This window comes from Solenopsis invicta, chromosome 3, assembly GCF_016802725.1.
Source record: "Solenopsis invicta isolate M01_SB chromosome 3, UNIL_Sinv_3.0, whole genome shotgun sequence".
Classification (NCBI taxonomy): Eukaryota; Metazoa; Arthropoda; class Insecta; order Hymenoptera; family Formicidae; genus Solenopsis; species Solenopsis invicta.
This window is the reverse complement of record NC_052666.1, coordinates 18,264,897-18,287,968: the sequence shown is the minus strand read 5'-3', so window position 1 is coordinate 18,287,968 and position 23,072 is coordinate 18,264,897. Positions and strand designations below refer to the sequence as shown.

At 43.5% G+C, this 23,072-nt stretch overlaps 1 protein-coding gene across 5 annotated transcripts in view; it reads left to right on the top strand.

The window, feature by feature from the left end:
- The window catches only part of LOC105193029 (protein Wnt-7b), a 64,282-nt gene that overhangs the window by 16,511 nt on the left and 24,699 nt on the right, over window positions 1-23,072 (top strand). For 2 of the 5 annotated variants that reach the window (XM_011157348.3, XM_011157347.3), the window contains exon 1: window positions 1,941-3,226. The exons of 2 other annotated variants lie outside the window; for them this stretch is intronic. In XM_011157348.3, the coding sequence (XP_011155650.1) occupies window positions 3,150-3,226 (77 nt within the window). In that variant the 5' untranslated portion in view covers window positions 1,941-3,149. Of the gene's footprint in view, window positions 1-1,940; window positions 3,227-18,730; window positions 19,240-23,072 lie in introns of those variants that run through there. One more of the 5 variants, XM_039446481.1, reaches the window with a different exon arrangement.

Genomic DNA, 23,072 nt, shown 5'->3' with positions numbered 1-23,072 from the left:
GATATCGTACATCGAGACAGTAACAAGCGTTTGTGATTCTCGCGCATCATCGCCGTGCTATCTGGCGTGCGATCGAAGGCATGCAATGGCACAAATCCGCAATGGCGGTTTCGCGGATATAGATGTACGATGATCTGGCGTGTTCGAGAGAACATCGGCGGGCGGCGGGCGGGTGAGTAACTTTCAAACTAAAGCAAAACGAGTGGTCAGCAAGTAGCGAGAAGAGTGACCGAGAGGATATAACGCGCGCAGCAGCAATGCTGGAGGAAAGGTAACGGGGAACCGGGTGGAAATGAAACGGAGAAGCAAAGTAGAGAGCAGGAAGAGAGTAAGAACGAAAGAAAAGAGCAAGAGAGTGATAGGGTGAGCGGTGGGAGGAAGGGGGAGAGCGAGAAAGAGAGAAAGAGAGATGGAAAGAACGAGAAACAAGAAAGAAGCGAGCGGGAAGCAAGAGAGCGAGAAGGAGAGGCTGAGATATGCGAGGAGGTAGGATCGTAGAGGTAACATCGTAGCTGCGAGACCTGATCCTAAAGGTAGGAGGACTCGGGTTGTGGCCGAGGCCAGTCCATCGCGGGCCCTCCTCTCGACCGAACACGCGCTTTACTTTCTGCCCGCTCGTTCAAATTCCCATGCGCGCGCGACGCGTTGCTCTGCGTCGAACTCTCCACGAGTTACACGTAACCCTCCACCGGTGGCTGGCTTCCCATGACAGGAACTTGTAGCCGGCGATCGCAGTGCCGTTGGTTATAGTGCCGATGGTGGTGGTGGTGGTGGTGGTGGTGATGGTGGCGGTGCTGCCAGTGGTGGTGGTGGTGGTGGTGGTGGTGACGGTAGTGGTGCCGGTGCCAGTAGCGGTAGTGGTGGTGGTTACCTTGAGCACCAGGTTGTATCGCACACCTTGCACAGTTACCCTCTGTTCCAGTTCCCGCACGCGTGCCGGCGTTGTGCACGCGACACGACACAAACGGATCGACGATCTTATCCCGCGATTGATGATCAGCTGAATAATCGTACATTAAAGATCGTTCGATAGGCACGTTCTTCTGCGCTTTATTCGAACATGCACACACTCTCTCTCGCTCTTTCCCTCTCGCTCTCTCTCTCTGCTGATCGAAAGAATTTTTGTCGTCTGGAAGGAGCGCTTATCGATCTTTGATATACGGAGACGATGACATCTCTTTCGTGTGGATAGAAGATGAATAACGACGCGCAACGAACGACATGACCTCGAAGCGGTGACGCGTGAAGAGAGACGTCGGCTCTTGCGAGTGTCGATCTGTGAAGCGCAGAGAGACGATCGATCGCTAGAATCTGGATCACACTGTTAGTTGCGAGGCGACGTCGGCTCGATTCGAACGCTAATGAAACGAGCATTGACCAACGATCGCCGATTGCGCGACGCGCTCTCTAGGGTACCGTACCAAGGGTTGCCGATCCAACAAAACAGGGCACACCGGACAGGAAGTGGCGCAAAGGAGCTTCACAAGGGATATTCTTCGCGCGGCTTTGTTCGCGACGAGGTGCTCCAAGTCGACAAGGCGCGGATTCAAAGGGACTAACACGGCGGAACAATAAGACAACGAGACAATAAGAACCGGTAGCAGAGCTCCTCTCGTCTCGGGGAGGGTGCTCTTTGAGCGCTGGAATTCTTCGAGCCCAGCGGCGTACGACGACGGAAGAAGAGGAGTAACCGCGAGGCGATGCGAAGCGAACACGTCTCTCTCGTGACTGCCGGACGATCGATCACCGGTTTTTGCAGTTTACGCGATCTCGCCGGCGCGATCTCCGCCGGCGGCGACGGAGGAGAGGATCGTTAGGCGTCTCGCGCGCGGGAGTGACGATGATGAGCCGGCCGATAAGTTTCCTCGGCATCGAAATCGTTAACGAGACGACGACGACGACGACGACGACGACGGCGGCGGCGGCGGTGGCAGCGGCGACGGCGACGACGACGATCTCCTCGGCGATGACAATCGGCCGACATTCTCGCGTGAGACGGCAAAAGATCGTCGTTCCTCGGCGATAGCGCGTCGCGTGAGCCGTGTAATCTGCGATCTGACGATCGAGAACTCGGGTATAAAGTACACCGCGCCGATAATGATGGTACTTAGTTATCTTTTTAATTGGTATCTATTTGCTAACGAGACCCGCGCGCGATCGTCGCTCGCTCGTTAGGATAACCGATCCGCCGTTTCTTCCAGATAAACGCGTCTACCGGGTTAGGATAGCCGACTTTCTAAGATCGAGTCGGCCGGATCGCGCCTCATTAAGGTGAATCGAGTAAATCTTACTTAAAGCTACATTCCACGCGATACCGCGGCAAATCGCTTTGGAAAGAAACGCGAGTGCACACGCACGACGACGACGACGACGACTCCGTTTTACCTTCGTGATCGCGGAGCTGTGTGAGACCACCCGCTGATCGAATTTACGGATCGCGAGCCCTCTGCGCGAGTCCGAACTCAATTATCACCGATGGAAGTACCACCCGCGGCACGCGATACGCGATCGATACGCACGATTCGGAGATACCTGTGCGAGAAACGAATCGTTCGGCCGCTTAGTCACCGCTACGAGGGGAGAACGCCTCTCTTTCTCTCTCACTCGGGAAAGAGTATTTGGGGACCGTAAATACTCGGCGCGGGACCCGTAGAGTTTTAAAACGCGCGCAAACACTTTAGAAAATCCAAATGTTGGCTCTGCAGTTCGGCTCTTTCGCACCTGTCCGGTACGCGTGCACGTGCGCGCGCGGCTTTGCGCCGCTGCGAGGTGCTAACGAGAACGCGGAGTGATTACAGTGATCGAAATCGCGACAAGAAACTTCTCACGACGTCGCTCGAGGCCGGTGTTGAGCAAACACCAAAGACAAAGTTTCCATGCTGTAAAATACGTCCGGCGACGAGCGAGCCTGACAGTGAGAGACGGTACCGTGCTCGTCGAGCGGTAACGGAGACTTCACACGCGGCAAGTGCCTCACATGATCCGACTCGACAACGGAACGGGGTCGATCCCAGTTCCGAACGATCGACTTCCGGTGTGCGTCGGTCATCCGCTGGTCGCGGAAGCGTAAAACTTTGTCGCGTGCACATCCGTTTTTCCTCTTTTTTTTTTTTACATTCAATAACAACAAGGTGATTGTGATGTAAGAGATGCGTCGCGGTGATATCGCGACGATCGCGATAGCCCTTCTCATTCTTGGGCACATCCAGGAGCCACGGCGAACGAGGTGAGAAACAGCTTTATTAAATTACGATACTAAATTAACTTGCGCAAAATTAAAATCGATAATAAATACAAAAATTACCTTACCATCTAAGAAGAGCCGCACCTTCTTGGTATTATTATGAGTCCCAATTTCGATCATTTTTTGATCTATTTAAAGTGGTTAAAAAAATCTCTAACAATTCGAACGTACTTTCAAGTTTCTATTACAAATATGTGTACTTCATTTTTTGAAAAAAAAAAAATAATAATAATAAAATGTAGATAATTCAATACCTTTAAAATTTTAAGAAACTTCCGCTTGGATAGAAATCTTTTGGACACCGAGTGTCCATAATGGTACCTTAAGGTTCCAGAGTTAGGATTGAGGCAAATCGATGTACTTGAATTGCGCGATGCGAAGAAAAACTTTAATAAACAATCAAATTACTAACGACGCATTTCCATTTTATCTGCCGGTAATCTCAGATAACGTGTAAGAAAGCTGTCAACGCTCCTCGATTATACTGCGCGGCACAAGTGAAAATGTTAATCGATAGCCGCCCGAGGCTAGAGTGCGTACGCAAATTGCAGCGTCGATTACGATCGCTATTCGACGAAGTAACGAGCAAAGGGATCGGAAGGGAGATTCTCGCGAGGTCGCAATACGCGTGACTCGGACACGTGCTGAAAGCCCGTCATACCGCGTCAAAGTCGAATGTTCGCGCGCCGAGTTCGCGATAAGGCGCGACGAGTCTCACGACCGTAATCGATTTATGCACGCGACGACGTCGCGTCTCCTGCAGAAGATAAAGATGCGAAAAGTTCCGAGGTTGAATTAACAAAATAATTAATAACCGATATAAAGAAAGAGATAGCAGAAAAAGATTTATGCGCGAGGTATTTCGTTATTAACGAGCAAAGTGGAAGCAACATTGAAAACTAATTTAAAAAGTTCGTGTAACCAAAGTCATTTAACGTTGCCAAGCTACGATTATTTTTCTAACGAAAATGGACATACATCTTTTGTAATAACAAAATTCCCCGCATATGTTGTTTTTGGTTTCGTTTTCCTCGCGAGTGTTATTAGTGAGCAACTCCGTTCCCCGTATCGGACGTTCGTGAACTACTTTCTTGTTCGCCTTCAACGAACAGAATCGGACGTACACGTGGATAATAACGATAACGCGACATTTTATGAGATCGTCATTAGCGAATCGGCGCAATCTACGATCGGCACGGTATATTGCCTGCAAATTGTCCGAGAGCCTTCGAAATAAGCGCTGGGTTTCGTCATTTTGTCATGGTCACAATAAGGTCGCGATGTAGAAACGTGTGTCTGTAAAACAGTACATACAGGGTGTCTATAAAGTCATCTTCATCCCCTGTATTTCGGAGACGGCTCAAAATTATGAAAAATCGTAAAATATTCGATTTTTTCGAGAACTATTTTTCTTTTCCAACTTTAAAAAAATAGCGAATCTCGAAATGATTGAATACGATATGAATTTTGCGGTCTATCATAATCGTTTTAAATCGTTTCCGAAATTTAGAAGATGGAAAGACTTTATAGACACCCTGTACACGTATACGTACATGTGTACCGATCACAAGGACTTAATACTTTGTTTAAATACTATTTAGCATTTTTTTTTCTTAATATCGATAACTCGAAAGATAACATCGAGAGTAGAAAGTATCGGTACGTTGTAGACTCGAATCACAATCCCTGCGGTTCAATCGGTCAAGATTGATAGCGATTAACGGAGGTGATTGGAATTTCCTCCGCAACTTAATGCCCGGTTACATAAACACGTTAATGATTTAATATGCACAAGAACGGCCGTCATTCAGAGCTAATTACGGACGTCGAACGAAATGAAACGTTTATGTAATGCGGCGCGTAACGCGTGATTGCGGACTGACCGAATTTAATGTTATGCCCGTACGAAACGGTCGCGGAGAGTGCTCGTTGTGTTTTACGAGCCGCTTGGCTACCGGCCGCGCCGCATAATGAGCGCGCTAAGTGGATGAATGAAGCGGCGATGCGACAGAGATTAAGGCCGATCGGACTATCATCGTCGCGCGGCGGAAACGAGATCATTTTGTCGGCGCGACCGACTGAGGCCCATCCCGTGTAAAATCCGTACCGATGAAGTGAGAAAGAGCCGACGGAATTAAGCTTAATGTAATTACAATGTAGCTGCATAATTTCCCGACTGCGATAAATTCCCGATTAGCCGTTTAAAAATTTTTGACAAAGTAATCGGTGATAGTTACCGGAGGAGATAAAAAAAGGAGAGAGAAAAATATTCGATTGAAGTGCTTTTAATAAACGCGATGTTTTGACGCGCTCGGTCCGACGTTGGATCTGTCGTCTTGTTGAACACGTTGCAGATTATCAGAAATTAATGATGCAAGGCAGAATGGTGAACGATATACAGACATCGCTGAACATCGTGTCGTCGCGCAGATATCGCGTTTCCCTTCAGGAAATGTAACATGACAGCTTCTCAGTTGATTAAAAAAAGTAATCATCGTTTTCAAAGTTATTCGAGCTTAAACCGAGAACGGCGTACCGCATGTGTTTTCGAACTGCATTTTTTTTACATTTGTTATAGGGACTATCGTACGACAAATTATGTGAGAGCTTTAATATTTGTCCTGAATAATTACTGCCTGTTGCCGCACTAAGAACAAAAATTTGTTGAAAAACTAAAATATTTAGTCCGCTACAATCAACTATAATAAATATCTAGTTGATTCAATAATTATTTAGTTGCACAAAAAAATATAATTTATTCAAATTTTTTAATCAAAAATTTAACTAAACCAACTCAATATTTGGTTGAAGATATGGACTAAATTTTTTCAACAAATTTTGATTTTTAGTATACAACCTAGAGACGAACTATTTACATATAAATCAAATCATATAAAATTTGATTCGATATCGAGTTGATTATCTATGATTCGAATTCAAATTATTTGAAAATTTCAGATTTAAGAGATTCGAATGCAAAAATATATAGCGACGCTCTTATAAAATTATATGATTTCATATCATTAATATTATTTTTCTTGCACTGTAAAAATCTTTTGCTATTAATTATATTATATATTAATATTCAAGCCAACAACAATGATGTTGTTAATTTGGCATCAAAAGATTCTGATTCGCACCCACAAGCCTTTAAAAAAAGATTAAGAAGTATTATTCCGATAGTATTTTTTACAATGTAGCATTCTTGAATTAATCATACTCTGCACTCTTCATATATATTATGGTACAAGATCGGCGCTAGGAGAAGACTATAAAGATAGTAATCTCTCCACGGAACTGACGGCCATCCATCATCACCTATCGCGCCTCGAAATCCTATCGATAAAAGTGCATCCCGGCACTTAAACGCCGCGATATACTTAACGAAACGTCAGGTATCAATCTAAATTACGATTTCCAAGTGATCGTACGCAAGAGGCATAATACGCAGGTGTGGAAGGGTCCTCATCGATCACGAAGAGATATAGCCCTGGAGCAGGATTCCCCCGCTATCCCATACGTTCGTTCATATGATAGGAATGGAATCAAGTCTTTATAGACCTTCCAATACCGATGTAACGAATGTATGAATCTCGACAGTCCTTATTTCGAACCGAAAAGTTAATAATAAGTTACCTGGGTTCGAAGATAATAATAAGTAGCTTCCTCTCTGAAAGAGAGATCCGTTCTCCTCTATTTTCACAGAACTCGAGATATTTCTCAAATATATACGCTATCCATAGCTAGAGTAGACGTACACGTTCACGGAAGGATATTTGTGTGAAGCGGCTGACTTTTGAAAAGGAGCGCCTCCGCGCGTCAGAGTTCGAGAGAGACCTGCTGACGTTTACAAATAGCTCGTGAAAGGGCTCGTACATTGTAAGCACCGGTAGGTGTGCGTGTCACTTTTCGGACGCGGGAATCTCCTCGCGACCGGGGCACATATCGGATTCTATCGGTGCAACAGACGGTCCACGGAGCGCGTAACGAGAACCGCCGATCGTTTGTCTTCCGGCGCGATGGCGCGGAAATTGAACGATCACGTCGCGACCCAGGCCGAGCCGGAGGAGGAACGCTCGCTGGATCGGATTTAATATATTTATGATAATGATTACACGTCGTTCGCGATCGTCATGCGTGACGTTCACGTGTATCCTTTCGTTTCGGTCCGCCGGATACTTTAACGCGGTGCGCCTGCTTTTCTCTCCCGCGGCTCTCCGTTACAGCTATTTGTTTAATATATCGGCTGATGTCGCGATTAATCGGCGCGCGCGATTTAAATGATAATAAATCCGCGGCGAAGCGATATTGACGTGTAATTATGTGTGTGTAACGAGTGTTCTCGTGTCCCGTCAGATTCATTCAATTACGAATGTCCATCTCGCGCAGCGTGCTCGATGGTCTTCGACAAAACCCTCGAGACGAAACAATTTAGTATCTGTTTAACACAATATATTTCGTGACGACTACACACGCTTCTAGTGGCGCGTCGATGCATCGCAGCCGCAGCCGGTCCCTCGCATCGCTTTCGTAGCAAGTGAGAGACAGGGAGGGGGATGGCGAGGAAGAGGGAGGAGGACAGAGAGGGATTAAATTAAGATCCGACAGTGTTAAAGTAAACCCGGACTCCGGACCGGGGGCCTCCCGTGGTGAGGATAGTGGTAATACCATTCGGTGAGTTCGGTTCGGTAGTGGAGTTCTGTCTTCATCCGATGCGGGTGCGGTAGATGCACTGGCGCTTATTATGGCTCGCGCATACAGATGTACCAATTCGCGTGTGAAAAAAAAAGAGAAGAGGATTTAAGAAGGAATGTCCCTCTCTATTCCAGAGCTATTCTGAGCGTGGACTAAAGATTCGCGCAGATCGGGGATAATGATCACAGAAAAGCAGCGTGCTACACATATTTGCGCTGACTCAGCATCGACCATCGCCGACGTTACGAAGAGCGTTGCCAGAGATTTGCTAAATAGTCCGCGTTAAAGAAAAGATTTATCTTTTTCTGCAAAATATTGAATTAAATTGAATTTTTTAGAAGATTGTCATACCATATGCTTGTGTATGGATTGAGTTAAATTGTACTAGTGTATTTAGGCAACTACAATAACTTAAATTGATTCGATACAACGGGCTCTAAACAAATTTTTTTTTACGATTACTGAATATAATTATTGAACATAATTTTTAACTTCTTATTAACGGTAATGGGATCGAAAATTTTTTTGTGCCTTATTAAGAATATAAATAACGACACAGTAAGCGCGCGCGACAGCGTGCGTGTTGGATGTGACATGATTTTCGCATCTGTCCACATCGCATCTTCTCGTGAACACCGTGTCAGTGGAAACTTATCGCGGTCGTTCTCCGAGACATAAAACTGCCCGCAAACTCTCGCAGACAACGTAGTATCTCGGTAGGATTTTTATCACACACTCTCGTAATGCTGATGCGACAAATTTGTTGCGGAAAACATGGAGGTTTCTGTCTCTCTCGAAAATATATTCCTACTTTATAGTTCATTCATTATAATAAAATATCAAATCTTGAAAAAAAATTATTTCTCTCTTAATTAATTATATAAAACAAGTTATGTTCCGAATCAAAAAAATTAAAACGTTACTTTCCGAAATATCAAACTGTAATAAGAAAAAAAAGTAATGATTGAGTCTGCCTAATCGAAAAAATTCAAAGTATATGTGGAGGTTTCAATATATTAAGAAGATATATTCTTTCACGAAATATATTGAATTATACATACGAAGAAGCACGAATAAAAACACGCACTGGTCAATTCTTCCGTGGAATTCTTTAAGGCGATACGCACAAAAATCGAGAGAAGCGTGTTCAAGGAATCGTGAAAGAATTGGAGATTGGGACGGGTGGGGGTGAAAAAGTTTCGACGAAGATCCAATTAAAATAACCAGTAGTAAGGAGATGTCGGTCGAAAGAAGTATAACGAGCGGGGCGAAAAAAGAGAAAGACAAAGGACGAAACGGAGGAGTTGCGGTTACATAAAGGGCTCGTTCTCTGGGAGGGGGAAAGGCGAGGGCGAGGATATACAAAGCGGCATTAAAATATTTCTAAATGGCTGTGACAGAGAGGACCGAGGAGCCGATAGTCGACAAACTGCCGCGTGCGATTTCGCTCGTGACTCGAATCGACTGTGAAAGAGACTGAAACCTCTTGTAATAAATTGTTGTCTTTAGTGCGCGAGTAGTAGCTGTGCCGATATTGGCTTCAATAAATAAAATCAGCCTCTGTCCGCTTGTCGTGGCGCAGCGTAGAAGAAAATTCACGTGGGTAGCAGCGCGATCAGGAATTCGTCATTAATTGTTCCACCGAAGGAGTTACTGGAGTAGCATTGGTAGTAGACAAATATTTGTAACGATTACGATAAAAGTTACAATTATCAATTTAATTAAAAATAAATAAAATATTTAATATGACACTGAATTATTTTCCAGAAATTTAAATATTAATTCGACCTCGAATAATCGTCAATTGAAGAATTAAGAAATTCTTCATATAAACTTGTGGCTTTCTATCTTGAAATTACTATATAGTAGCGAACTGCGTGGCGGCATCGCCGCTCCGTTAGCGCGCAATCACGATCCATATCCTTATTAGCCTCATTTCTCGCGTACGAACGTTAATGGACGACAACGTGCGTGCACGCCCGCGATAAATATATCTTCGTTGCATAAAAGACCGCCGACTGATCCGAAGAGAGATAAAAATGATGCGTCGACACGACGATTTGAGGGCAATTACATTCGCCCGAGGAATCAAAGGTGATTATGAGCTACGATTGATCGCATATAATCATGCTAATCGTGAAGTCGGCATATACGATCGAAGCCCAAGAAAATCCCTGGAATAACGCAACAGAAGATTGAACGCGGTAGTTTCTTTCGTGCCTAAAATACAGCGCCACGTCCATTGCAATTTACGTTGAAAATTCATGCGGCGAGATAAATAGGGAGAAATCGTTTCTACGCCAGGGAACGGTCTCGCCGGCGAGATACGATCCCGGCGGACTGACGAGAACAATTCGTGACGGGGACGGGTTTCCTCTTCCTCGGAAAAAAAAAAAAAAAGAAAAAATAGAGAATCGCGTTCTTTCTTCGCGCTCACGACAGGGACGATCCCCGACGAGGGGAGGGAAACGTGCGCGGCGTGAAGGGCGTGTTTCTTCATTCCGGATGGTATATGATCATCCGTGAGCAATTTGCCAGGGTAGACGAAGCTATTTACATTTAAACTGGCGAACGTTTAAGTATCCTAGCGGACCACACGTGTGTAACAGTCGACCAAAAATAAGCGACCGGTAATCGGTCGGAGAGGATGTTATAATTACATGCTCTTGTACCAACGAGCCAATGGCTGATAAAACTTAAGGATCATTACTCAGGATGATATTTCGATTAGGGTCTATAAAGCGATACACAGTGTGAAAATTATATGCGCGCGACGGAAAATCCGATCTATTTTCGTAGCATGAAAGAAGCAACTCGATTACAAATTCATAGAAAATTATGCTAATGGTGGCGATCGAGCGAAATCACTTGGGTAGGACCGACCGTAATTTCAATCCTAGGATTTTCCTAGCGGTCAGACCTCGGCCAAAAGAAGCACACAGACTAGCGGCTTTCGCGTCGCCCTCCGCGAATATTCTATTAGACGGCGAATATTCTATTAGACGGAAGAGAGCAGGCGGACAAGTGCGTGCACGGATGGCGCAGTACTTGCAATCTTTTCGAGGTGACAAAAGTTTAATGTATTCAAACTGCCTTAAAGCAGACTCGGCCTGGCAACACGTTTCGGTCGATTACAAGCGAGCGCGCCGGGTAGAGAGAATGCCTCCGCGCCACCGGATAATCACTATAATCCGCGCTTTCATTATAATTATCACCGTTTATTACGACAGACGCTCTGCTGAGCGAATGGGCGAGCGAGCGTGGCAAACTATCCCTCCGCCGTTAAGTGCGCCAAATCTAATTAACTTTAATCCGTCGTAATTACATCGACAGCCGGTCATTACCGATTTGAAACGGCGCGGCGTGGCGCATTTTACGGCCATTTTCGTTTGTTTGCGCGATCGCTTACGGTAATAACACCTTCGTGCCGTATACGTATCGCGTATATTTCATGAAATTAATGTAAACTTTTACAACAAGCTGAATGCGCCGGCGAGATTACGATCCATTTCATTAACTTTGAAAGTTACAACTGATTCGATACGCGAGAAATCGATTTAAAAAATCAGTGTACCGTTTGAAGAATATGACATTTTCAACACACACAAAGGATCCTTATTCTTTTTTTTTATATTTCTCTTGACAAATGGTTCTATATCGCTGAGTTCTATATCGCTGACATATCTCATGTAATCAGCGGTCCCATGTAAGAAGGACAAAATAGGGAAGCCGACCGGTAAATCTTTAGGCGCCAGGCTTGAGATTTTTACCACACCTCTCTGAGTGTCAAGCCCTTCCTACGAGGACACTTTCGGCACACTACCTGACTGGGGGATTAGATCTCCAAAATATCTACGTTAACGATCTCAATATAACGAGATAGCTGCTTTCGATCTTTCGGATCTCAAAGTAACAGCGCTTCATGTTTCGATATGCATCCATTCATTTTCGTAATTATCAAGAAAATATAAAAATAAATTAATTAATTTACTTTTTATTCCATAATAATCCTACTGAAGAAAAGATAAAAATTACCCAATCGATCTATCGCTTCTGTCGGTCGCATTGTCAGTAATGTTGACAATTTTTCTTAATATCAAGAATAGAATAATAAAGAATCAAAAATAGTAAATAGTAATATAAAACTATGGTTTCGGCAACCGGTTAGTGACTTCGTCTCGCGGGTTCCACTTTCTAAATTAGAATCAGTATATTATACGAGTATTTACTGAAAGACAGTAAATAGTCCATTTTCAGTGATATACTTTAATTATTCCATTCAGTAATATATGCATTATTTTTCAGTGACAATACACTTATTCGGTCAGAGTATCCCCTTCTTAATCAGAATCACTGAAAAATAGTGAATAGTCACTGATGAATAGCCACTAAGATTCCATTTTTTCAGATTTAGAGAGCAGAATCTCTACGTTAATTATTTGTAATGCTGATGATGAGTCCAAAGAGAATTGAAACGTTCATTCGAGATTATGTATACACGAAGAATAAATACCGTTAGTTATTGTAATGTTGCACTCCTTCAACCGCGTTTTAGACTCTCATTAGCCTTGTTTTATTTACTATTTTTTAATTTTTCTTAATATTATTCCTTAATATTATTCCTTCGTCATGAAACAACATTCTTCTAACGATGGAAATAAACTTTATCGGCAGAACCGAGTGGTGCGGGATGAGATCATTTTTTTCCTCCGCTGTTGATTGGCTCGGTCTTTTAGAGATGCTTTTAAAGTCGCGTCTTTAACAGTGTCGTTCAGCCGCGAATTCCGGCGTCGGAATTCGCGGCTATACGCGCGTGCATATCGCTCTTAACTTTTTCCTATAAAATCAAAACGGAAAGGCCGTAAAGACATTCTCGTTGGCGTTGCGCACTACCGCGCGCCCTATCGAGCGCGATTGAAGTTGTCGATTAAATCTCCTCGCATCATCGTAAATCAAGTTTCAACACCGTGTGATGTCGATGTTCCATCTTCTTCTACCATGCAAATACCTGATTCCTATGGGTCTCGCCAGTAGCAATCGCGGTCGCGATAGTCATGGGATATACTTATAATATGTAAAAGCCGTTCCTCCCCTTCTCTCTTCCTACCTTCCCTCGAGTATCTCCGAGTACTTTTCCTCGCCACTCCTGCGACGCTAATAGTATTCTGGGAATACCGCGTCATTTAGCGATTGAATGAATCGTATTTTATTTAATTAATAAATATACACAGGGAGAGATTCCTTTCGTGCATTACTTAAATGTTTGTACAGAATTTCAATAAATGATTCATACACAAATTTTTTATAACACGTATTTTTATGAAATGTCAATGTCAATTAACTAAAAAGATTTTTACTTAATTCAATTTCTTCATGTATTATATATCATATTATACTATATACTTCTGTAAAGTATCGAGACAAAAAGGAACGAATAAAAGTAAAATAGATTGAAATTTTTGTCCCCAAAATGACAAGCGAAAACATGTTTATCTGTAGCTTTAGAGCTGCTGAATCTAATTCTGATTTTTAAAAAAATTTTAATTTGTCAAAAAAATATGCAAAATCAATAAATAAGAGGCTAAACATCATCGTAAATTATTATTGTCGAGTTTTACGAACATAATAATTCATTAATCTGCTAATAAAACTGACGGTTCATGTTCTGCTTGAAATAAAAAAAAGGGTATCGAAAAATTATTAATATCCAAAAACAGAGACGTTATCGAGACGTTATACTTTAAATCTTGACTATGACACTTGAGAGCATTAGCCATCGTCCTTTAACTGTGAAAATTATATATGAAGCAATAACTTTGTATTGTTAGTGACCGGTATTAGTATAGTAATAGGAGAGAGGAGAATAGTAGAAGACAAGATTGTGGTTTGACAACGTGCTCCGCGCTGCTATCTGAATCTAGGTACCGCGCCGTCGAGGGTCCACGTCAAGGCTCTCAAGTGTATCTCTTCCGATCACACGTACCGAAATGCCAGACCCGTGACCTCCGTTATTTCTCCACGCTATCTATTTATCTCCTGCCATCGCGTACTCTATTGCACGTGAGCCGCTCGCCCGAGTTCATTCCTGGCTGCTCTCGAGCTGCCGCGGTGTTCGCGAGCTTGTCTCTCATCCGCGTTTCGTACGCGTCTCTCGGTCATGTTCCGGTAAGCCGTATTTCGGTCTGCCGCGGTACTTTAATGAGCTGATCGTTATCGAGACATTGAGTCGTTCACATGAGTCATTTCTGTGCGCGCGCGGCCCGCTGCGGTCGTCGCGAGGGTCTTCCACAAAATGTCACGCCGTTCAACGTGAGCCGCTTCCGAATCAGCCGTACGTCGGATTTTGCCGTTTACAATGGCATGGGCCGCGAGAGGCGACTTCAATCAAAAATACACTACCACGAAATTTCAAGCTCGCGCGTGCTCTAAAACCAACGCACGTTTTCTTGGCTCGCAACAAGTTCACGATCGTGTCTCCTCGATTACAAGTTTACCGCTATTTCATTAGTTATGAATATTATATATATATATATATGATACTCCTCATGGAAAAACATTTTATCAAGTTCATTTTCCGCGCTACGAACGGCACTTTCACTTTCTCTGCCACTCACCTACTTGTCTGTCGCGCTGTTTTATTCCGCGGATAATAAAGGATATATACTCGATCTGCCGTGGACTTTCTTCACTGTCGATTCGTACTGAATCGCAACTCGGCGAGGAGGTATAACGTCCTCCGATCGGTAATAAAGGTCGTGCCTTGAATTAAGCGCTTCGTTAAACTCGAGCCTTCGGCTTTATCGCGCTTGCTCGAGCACGTCGACGTGCTGCAAGCTGTAAAGCCCATTGGCATAAAGCACGTAAGTATGTACACGTATGTACCGCGTAAGTATACTCGTGCGCACATAACTGAAGACTACTCGCCACACTCGTGGTTTATTCGCTGTCCCACATATTATGCGACACGACGCATTCATCATCGAGCCAATCTTAATAAACAATCGGCACTACCCACATTCACGTGCATTGATTACGATTTCGCGGAACTTGCCGAAATAAATCTAATGTCAAACGAGATATTTCATGCGGCTCATTCTAAAGCACCGTGCACACATGTGGCAGGCAGAACCTCTTCTCGACGCTCTTTTGCTCGGCTCCTATTCTTATTTCAATGGCACACGCGCGCAAAGTGAAAATATCGTCCCGATCGCGCGATTATTCTCAACTGATGAGCGTTTACCAAGTAAAATAGGCGGGCAAATGTATAGCGAAGAAGCAATGCAAAATTGGATGTTGAAAATATGAAGGTTGAAACATAAAAAAAATGTAGCAACGTGGCACCTGAAGCATGGCTAAATAAAACGTTGATATTTTCTCGAGGATTATTAGTGATAGGAAACAAAAGGTCTCTCTTACTAGCTCTTCCTCGCAGAATAAAGGCAAATGAATTCACGCCGGATTCCCCTCGGCGCGCGCATATAATTTCTATTATGCAAATGAAAATATTCGTGGACGATTTGAGTGGAGGTTAAACCGATCATCGTCGACGACGATCATCGTCGTGGGTGGCCGGAGGCGGATCCAGCGGTAGCACAAGAGCCGAATGCTACCAAGCATTCTCTTCGTCTTCCTTCATCTCTCTCCATCTCTCTTTTCCTTTGCTTTTTCTATCCTCTCTGTCTTCTCCAGCTCTTCTTTTTCTCGCAAGACTTGACAGACGAACACATTACGCGGCATCTACGTGCGTGTAATTATCCCGTCAATGCCTCGGATTTTCAAGTCCCTCGAGAGCCTGGCGCGAGATACGCTCTGGATTGATTGAGAAATCTTCCCTGTCATTGAGGTGCTTGCTGGCGTTGTCCCCCAGGCTTCTCCCACTTCTCTAATTTCGCGTCGTTTCGTCGAGGCGATTCTTGCCTCGAGCCGCGCAGTGACTTGCAGAATTCATTTGGCTCACTACGCGTGTCGTATACACGAACGACTTTAATATTCTCCTCGCTCACAATAGAACAATAGATTCTGCACAATGCAGACCAGATGGCACAACATAAAAAAATGAAAGAGAGCACAGTACTGTGTTTACCCTGATATGCTAAAAAACGAGAAAAATAAAGCGATAATTGTAATTTTTTTTTAATGTTCTATATTATACATTTTCTTTTCTTTTTTTTAATGTTCCGAGTTTTTTGAGTGTAACTCTCGAAACTTTGCATATACTTTATGCTTACTCTTTATACTTGGGCGTACCGGAAGTGTCGGCGCGCGTCACACATCAAAGCCAACTTTGTGAAACCCTCGCATCACGTCGAGGCGTTCGATCGATGAGGCGACTCACAATTTCTTTTGTCGATCGCATAAACATAGGCGCCTCTCCTGATGCAACGAGGGAGAGGAGGGGCGGAAAAGAGGAACAGGCAGGGAGGGACTGGTACTTTAATGCGTGGCTATGATATGATAATGCGCCGGTACACGGGATTATGTATATAGGTTCATGTATGATAATTTGGCGAGACAAAGCCGCATTGTCGAGACATAAATTGAATCGCTTCTCTCCTCTCTCCGTCTCTCTCCCCCGTCCCTCTCTTCCTATATCCTTCTCCACCCACCCTCTCCCACTCTGATGATCGGAAGAAACGCCCACCGCGGAGAGGGACACACTTGCTGCACACCTCGATACCACACGCGCAAGAAGACTTTCTTCTCCTTCTCCCTTTCCACGTATAAGCACGCGAATGTCTTTTAAACAGTATTTACTGTTCTCGCTGAGTTGCAATCAACATCAGAAATATAGCGGCGATAAAAAAAATCAGATTAATGTCTGAGCTGTTGATCTAGTTTTTATTTAAATCCGATCGGGAGATGATGAACCATCGTTTTACGTCTTGTTTTTTTTTTCTTTTAATGAAAGGAAGATAAGTCATCAATCTCTGCGGCTCGAACCCTAATTCTGATAAATCATCTCAAAAATAGTATCTCGAGTATCTCGCTGAGACGTGACACCCCCGTTATAATCGTCCACCAATTTATTATACAGCTCTGCGAGGCTGACCTCATCGCGAAATAAGCAAGCACGATTCGCAGAAGCGTACATACATCACTCGCGAACATATGAATTACAAAGTTCCAAACTGGTTTCCACGGTGACAAAGGCAGCGAAGTCCATCGACAATAATGGTACAGAATACGAATTTCAATTCGCAACGAGGGCACCGCGCGTATATTTTCGTTCGAAAACGAAAGTGAAGATTTAATGAAATTATTACGCGTCGGAGGAAGAGATCGCGTGAGAACGTCCCTCCTGGTCTCTCTCTCTCTCTCTCTCTTTCTCTTTCTCTGCCTCGTCCTCGGGTCAAATGTCAGATTCGTCGGTTTTAGGGGCGTGGTATCACGTATTATTACGATCCACCGCACCGTCCAGGTGACCAGGTTGCGTCGCGCGCGATTCCCAAGCGCGAATTTACAATCCCACGCTAATCCACGCAAAATTATATTTCAGCTAACGCCCGTTAGCTTCCCCCGAGCGCCTCTCGCCGCGACAAAGCGCGTCTCGTATTTTTGCTGATTAACCCTCTTTCGTCGGCCTGATGCTAAGTTATGAATTTCCGGTGATCGCTCGATCGCAGACTCCGCCCGATCGTAGTACTGTCCGCTGTATAGCGCAAACACGTGGGAGTAGATTTTTCCCACATCGCCACTCTCCGCGCGTACAGATTTCCCAGATGGGAGTAAATAATCTAAAGATATTAATTTGCATATATTTATATTTACGCGTGCTATCTCTCATAGGATATTCTAATCTCTCACTTAAAATACACGTACAGACAGTTTGGCAACGTTGTGGAGAAGCAATAATAATAATACAATCGAATGAAATTCTATATATAAATCATTCGGCGTTGAATCGTACAATGGTCCAGGTTATAAAAAATTATTTCTTCCACGTGCGGAATAACGAAGCGGAGTAGAGAAGGAATTCGGCATGCGTGCAGCAAACTGGGAGCAAAAACAAAGGCTAACATAAGACGAAACGGACGGACGTGGTTTTTTACGGGAGGAAGACTACGGTCTCTCTCTCTCTCTCTCTCTCTTGGACATGAAAATCGTAAAAAAAATTAGACTTTCAAATACGTCTCGTCTTTCTGGACCACCTCCGTACGCGCGGCCGACGCGACGCGACGGTCGGTATAAGAGCCGTACGTACCGCAAAAAGCGGCCAGAAAACTACGGTGGATGACGAATGTCCCAATGGCGAGGGCACCACGGCGATTAGCATAATTCCCGTGTTAACATTTAACCCGGCCGGCCCCGAAATCTCGAAATTGGACGAGCGCTCCGCTGCTCGCGCGTGGGAATCCGCGCGGATCATTCCGCCGCATCGGAGGAACCGACAGATATATATGTATTCGCGCCCAGATAATATCGCGAAATTATGTAAACCGCTCTCCCTTTTCTGATTCTCTTGTATCCTCTCCTCGTTTACCTCTTCATCCACCGTTTCCTAATCCGGATACCCGAATATGGCTTTTACAAAATCCAAGAAAAAAATGTGAATATTTTTTATTTAAGCGGAAATTAAAAATAAGACTCTCACACTATTGTTTATATGACGTCACAGGCAAGAAATGATATTATTTTAGAATTTTTCTTTAAAAATTATGATATATAGTAATTTTGTAATCTTGTGAAAAATGTGACAAACTCAAACATCCGTCAGATATGCATGTAGTAGAGATGTAAAATGATTCTTCAAATAATGAATGGACTTTTTATCACTTACGATTGTTATAGATTAAGACAGTTTCTTTTGATCACGCGCGATTATTCACGATTAAAGCGTTACGATAGACGTTGTAGATTGATCTTTAATTAAATCCTGCTTGGGATTATCGTAAACAACGATGCCGCTAGTAATGTACACGTCATCCCGTCGATATCTCGTATCGATCCGCGAGATGGGCGAGACGAAGCAAGATTTATGTGAAGCCCCGCAAAATTTCTCACCCCTATCTCGAGAAAGGTCGCCGTACACGCCCGACGGCGACGTTTCTCACCGTGGCGTCAACGCCGATCTTATCTCGCGCCCTTCGAGTTCGCCGATGGATCCTTTTAATTAGCTTCGGCTAAGTATAAGCGCCTCTCTCTTCTCCTAGGATCAGCTAAACCTGTACACCGTACGATCGTATCCCGGCAATATCTTCGAGGTCAATAACATGTGAGCGCCCCCCGAGAGCGTGAACACAGTTCGAGGTTTCTCGCGTCGCACAATGGGACACTTTCCGGCGACGGGCATTATTTCAAAGGTGAGAAAGGAAAAACGAGACCATTAGGACGAAAGGCTCCCCTATAACTTAGATAAACGTGCCACGTGCTCTGCGCAGTCTATCTCGAGACTCTTTAGAATTTTTTATATTCAATTAAAGGATACGTAAGTTTCAGTAGCAAACTTCAATACGTGAGAAGTGTTGAATTAAATTTTAAGTATTACAAAATTACATAAATGATTTTTATGTACTTTGGTCACAACTTCTTTTATTTATTTTTAACAGTTATAATGACGCTGGATCTCACGTGAACGAATAGGGACAGCCAATTAAAGAAAGCCAGCGATTAACAAGATCACACCGAGCCCAATTAACGGGGAGTTGTGATGTTCATCGGGGCCACCGCTCTGATATAATTAACGTATCGCGAATCGTATGACACGTGAGATGTAACGAGAAGCTGGAGATGCGTGTATATGCTAGGAATATAAAAATTATGATTATAAAAAAAATAGAACGGAATATCAAATTCTATTCAGACAAAAATGATAAAAATCTGGACTAGAAAGGAAAATCGGGAAGGACAGGCGATCATAAGAAGAGAACCGCACCAGTTTCATTTATAATAATTTATCAAACGTGCTCGATGCAACGACGATGCAATTCGCCGCGTGAACAAGAAGAATTGCGTTTGATCGCTCGCTATTCGATCGTTGTACCTTCTCGCCCCCTTATACCCGAAAGAATTTGCTATCGTAGGGTTAATTTAATTCGTATTCAATGCTAATGGAAGGTGAAGTGTCTGTGATTCTTCATGTGCATCGAGGCAACCTACGCGACGCACCGTACACGCGTCTCGGAGCGTGACGTCGTGCGGAATGGAACGACATTGGAACGTCGGAATTCAAGACAGTACCGAGACACGCGTCAAAAGTATTACGTGCATTCGCTGCAACGACAGATGTTAGGCGTGAACGGCAATCGTCGCGAGAATCACTCGTAAGAGTCATCCGTAAAACAACAAACTTTCCTCCCAGGACATATTTCATTTTGACAGAATAAAATTGTTTCTTTAAAGGATAGAGCAAAACCTTTTTGCGTTATGTACACAGGAAAAAAATTAGCATCAAATCAACAATTATTGTACATAAACAAGAAAATATAAAATCTTCAAAGAATTTGATAATCTTAAACAGACACAACTTGTCTACATGGAAAAAATATGTCTGCTTAAAATTATCAAATTCGAGATTTTATACTGTTACTTATATATCAGAATATAATTGTAATTTGATACTAATTTTTTCTATGTACATGTAGCATGATTTTACTATCTGATTTCTTTATTTTACTATCTCATTTTTTTATTTTACTATCAGATTTCTCGTACGGAAAGAACAATTTTGTGCTAAAGTTTTTAAAAATTGAATCTTAATACAAATCTGAAAATAATTTTGTTAAACCATCAAAATAATTATGTAGAACATATAAGCTAATTGTTACAATGTTAAAACTTTTTGCAGCATTGTTCATTACGCTTGAACGTCTAAAATTATTTTCAAATCTGTATTCTAAACTAAATTTTTCGTATAAAATCACGACGCACATGTAATAATGTAGTTCAGAAGTCATATTCGACGTTAAAAAAATCCCAAGAAACGATTATTTTCTCTTTCAGTAATAAATTGAATTTTTATTGAAATTTGTTGAATTATCAGCTATTAGCCGTGTAATCGCACGAGCAACGTATCCGCGAAGTGATGTAGAAAATCCGTAGGATTCAATAAACGCGTCATAAATACGAGAATTAGATATGTAGCGATACAATTCGCCGCGCGTGTATAAGCGTGTGTACCTGTTTAGCGCGTTGAAGTAACACGCGCAGCTCCGCGAGATCGGCTCTGACCCACGCATGCACGACGCATTCGCGGCGAGAGCAACTTAGCAAGTCCTTAATTCTTATCTGCGCGTATCGCGCGCGTGCATTGAATCGCGCCGAGTCGGCGGTGATCAAGCCATAACCGTCTGCCGACTTATCGCCGCGCCGCGCGGATGAAATCGCGGTTCGGCGCGAATCGCTGTAACTTCATCTCGAAAAGCGCGGATCTCCGCTAATTACAGCTATCACGTCGAGATGCGAGTGCGTTTCCCGCTTCCTCCTCTCGACTTTCCTCGAGCGCGAGCGTCGTAAATCATCGCGGGAGGATATCTCACGTGGCGAGGGAACCGAGAGAGTTCGATAAACGGACGAGTCGCTTACTCCGCCAAGCGCGATCGATACGATGAAATATAGAGGCTAAATCGACGTATTAAGATAAGTGCTTGCTCCGATTTAAACGTAAGGAAGTCGAAGCTCGGGGAGCAATAAGAAGTGCCGAGAGATAAGTCGAATCGTGAGGCGAGGCGATTGAGAAAAATCTGTGCGCTTAATTCTCTCCCGTGTTTTTCCATGTCAGACGATTTCGCGAGAGGAATAAGGATAATTACGAAAGTTGGCTTAAATACCGCGTTGATTTTACAATCTTCGATCACGTCACGCTTCCCCCTTCGAGAAAATCTATTTCTCTTCGAATTTTTTTTGTCTCTTTTCCCCGTGCCATCGCGTACGTGACAAAAAAAAGTTTGGACGGATGCGGGCAAATTACGGAGCTATCAAGAGGCGATTATCGATGACTCGCCGATGACTCGATTCTTTGGATCGCGGGGAATCACTCTATCGGGGGATCGTAGGTCGATCCAGTAACATTGTGAGTCACGTCCCTGCGGCACGTTTAATTCCGTGGTAAGAAATGAGAATGGGCGTATCGAATCTCGACGAAGTAGTAACCAGAGCGAAAGCATTCTGAATATCGTTGTGGCGGGCACTATTGTTGTGCAACGAGAGACGAGTCAGACCTATCCCAACGAACGTATAATATAGGTATGCAGGAACGTATTTATAAAGTAAAACAATAGTAGTAAAAAAAAAAACTGAATTTTTTGAGTGATCATATCTCTGCCTTCCTCCCCCTACTCTCTTGTTCTTTCAATGAAAATTAGATTAGCAGAAAACAGAAATAAAAAAACAATTTTATTGATGACTGATGACGTTTGATGACTAATGTCGTTTGACAATCGTAATTAATATTTATAGTAGCCAAAAGTTTACATTGTCGACCGTTCCCAGATCTCTTATAGATTCAACTGAACGAGCATTAAAGCGATGGAAGACGTAAATCCGCCCCTGCTGGTATTCTTCCAACGTTTTCGATTAGTCACGGCATATCGAGTACTCGAAACCCATTCGCCATGGGCCGTCGACTTGAAATCTCGCCAATAAAAGGAACTTCGGAGTGCGTTACGCGTCGAACTAGCGTTCCACCGGCCGAGGTGTCTCCGTAAAAAAAGTGTTTCAAAAAGAGTTGATGTCGGATAAGCGTCCATCACATTGTGGATCCCTCGGACCCACCGGTCGCGTATCTCTCGAGCTTTTGACACTGACGGACAAACGGACAAAGCAACAACGGGCTCGTTTCGGGCATGAAGTTGAACGAATTCCGTCAGAATGACAATCAGTGATACAGCGTTGTGCAATGAAACATTATCACTCAAGTGAGAAAAGCGTGCAATAGCGGTTATTCAAACGACTTGGCGAACTCTATAATTTATAACACAAGTATCACAAAGGAGAGAAAAGAAGGATTGTCGTTGATTTAAAATTAAAATAAGTTGAAATGTATGAAATTTTCAGAACAATTATATAATTCTTAGATAATTAATTTCGTTATGCATTGCACTATCCATGACCTCCACATTCTCATGCACGGAGCGGAACGTCATCGTTCGCGATACGGGCAGAGATTTCACTACGTATCTCAAATTTGCGATCGCGA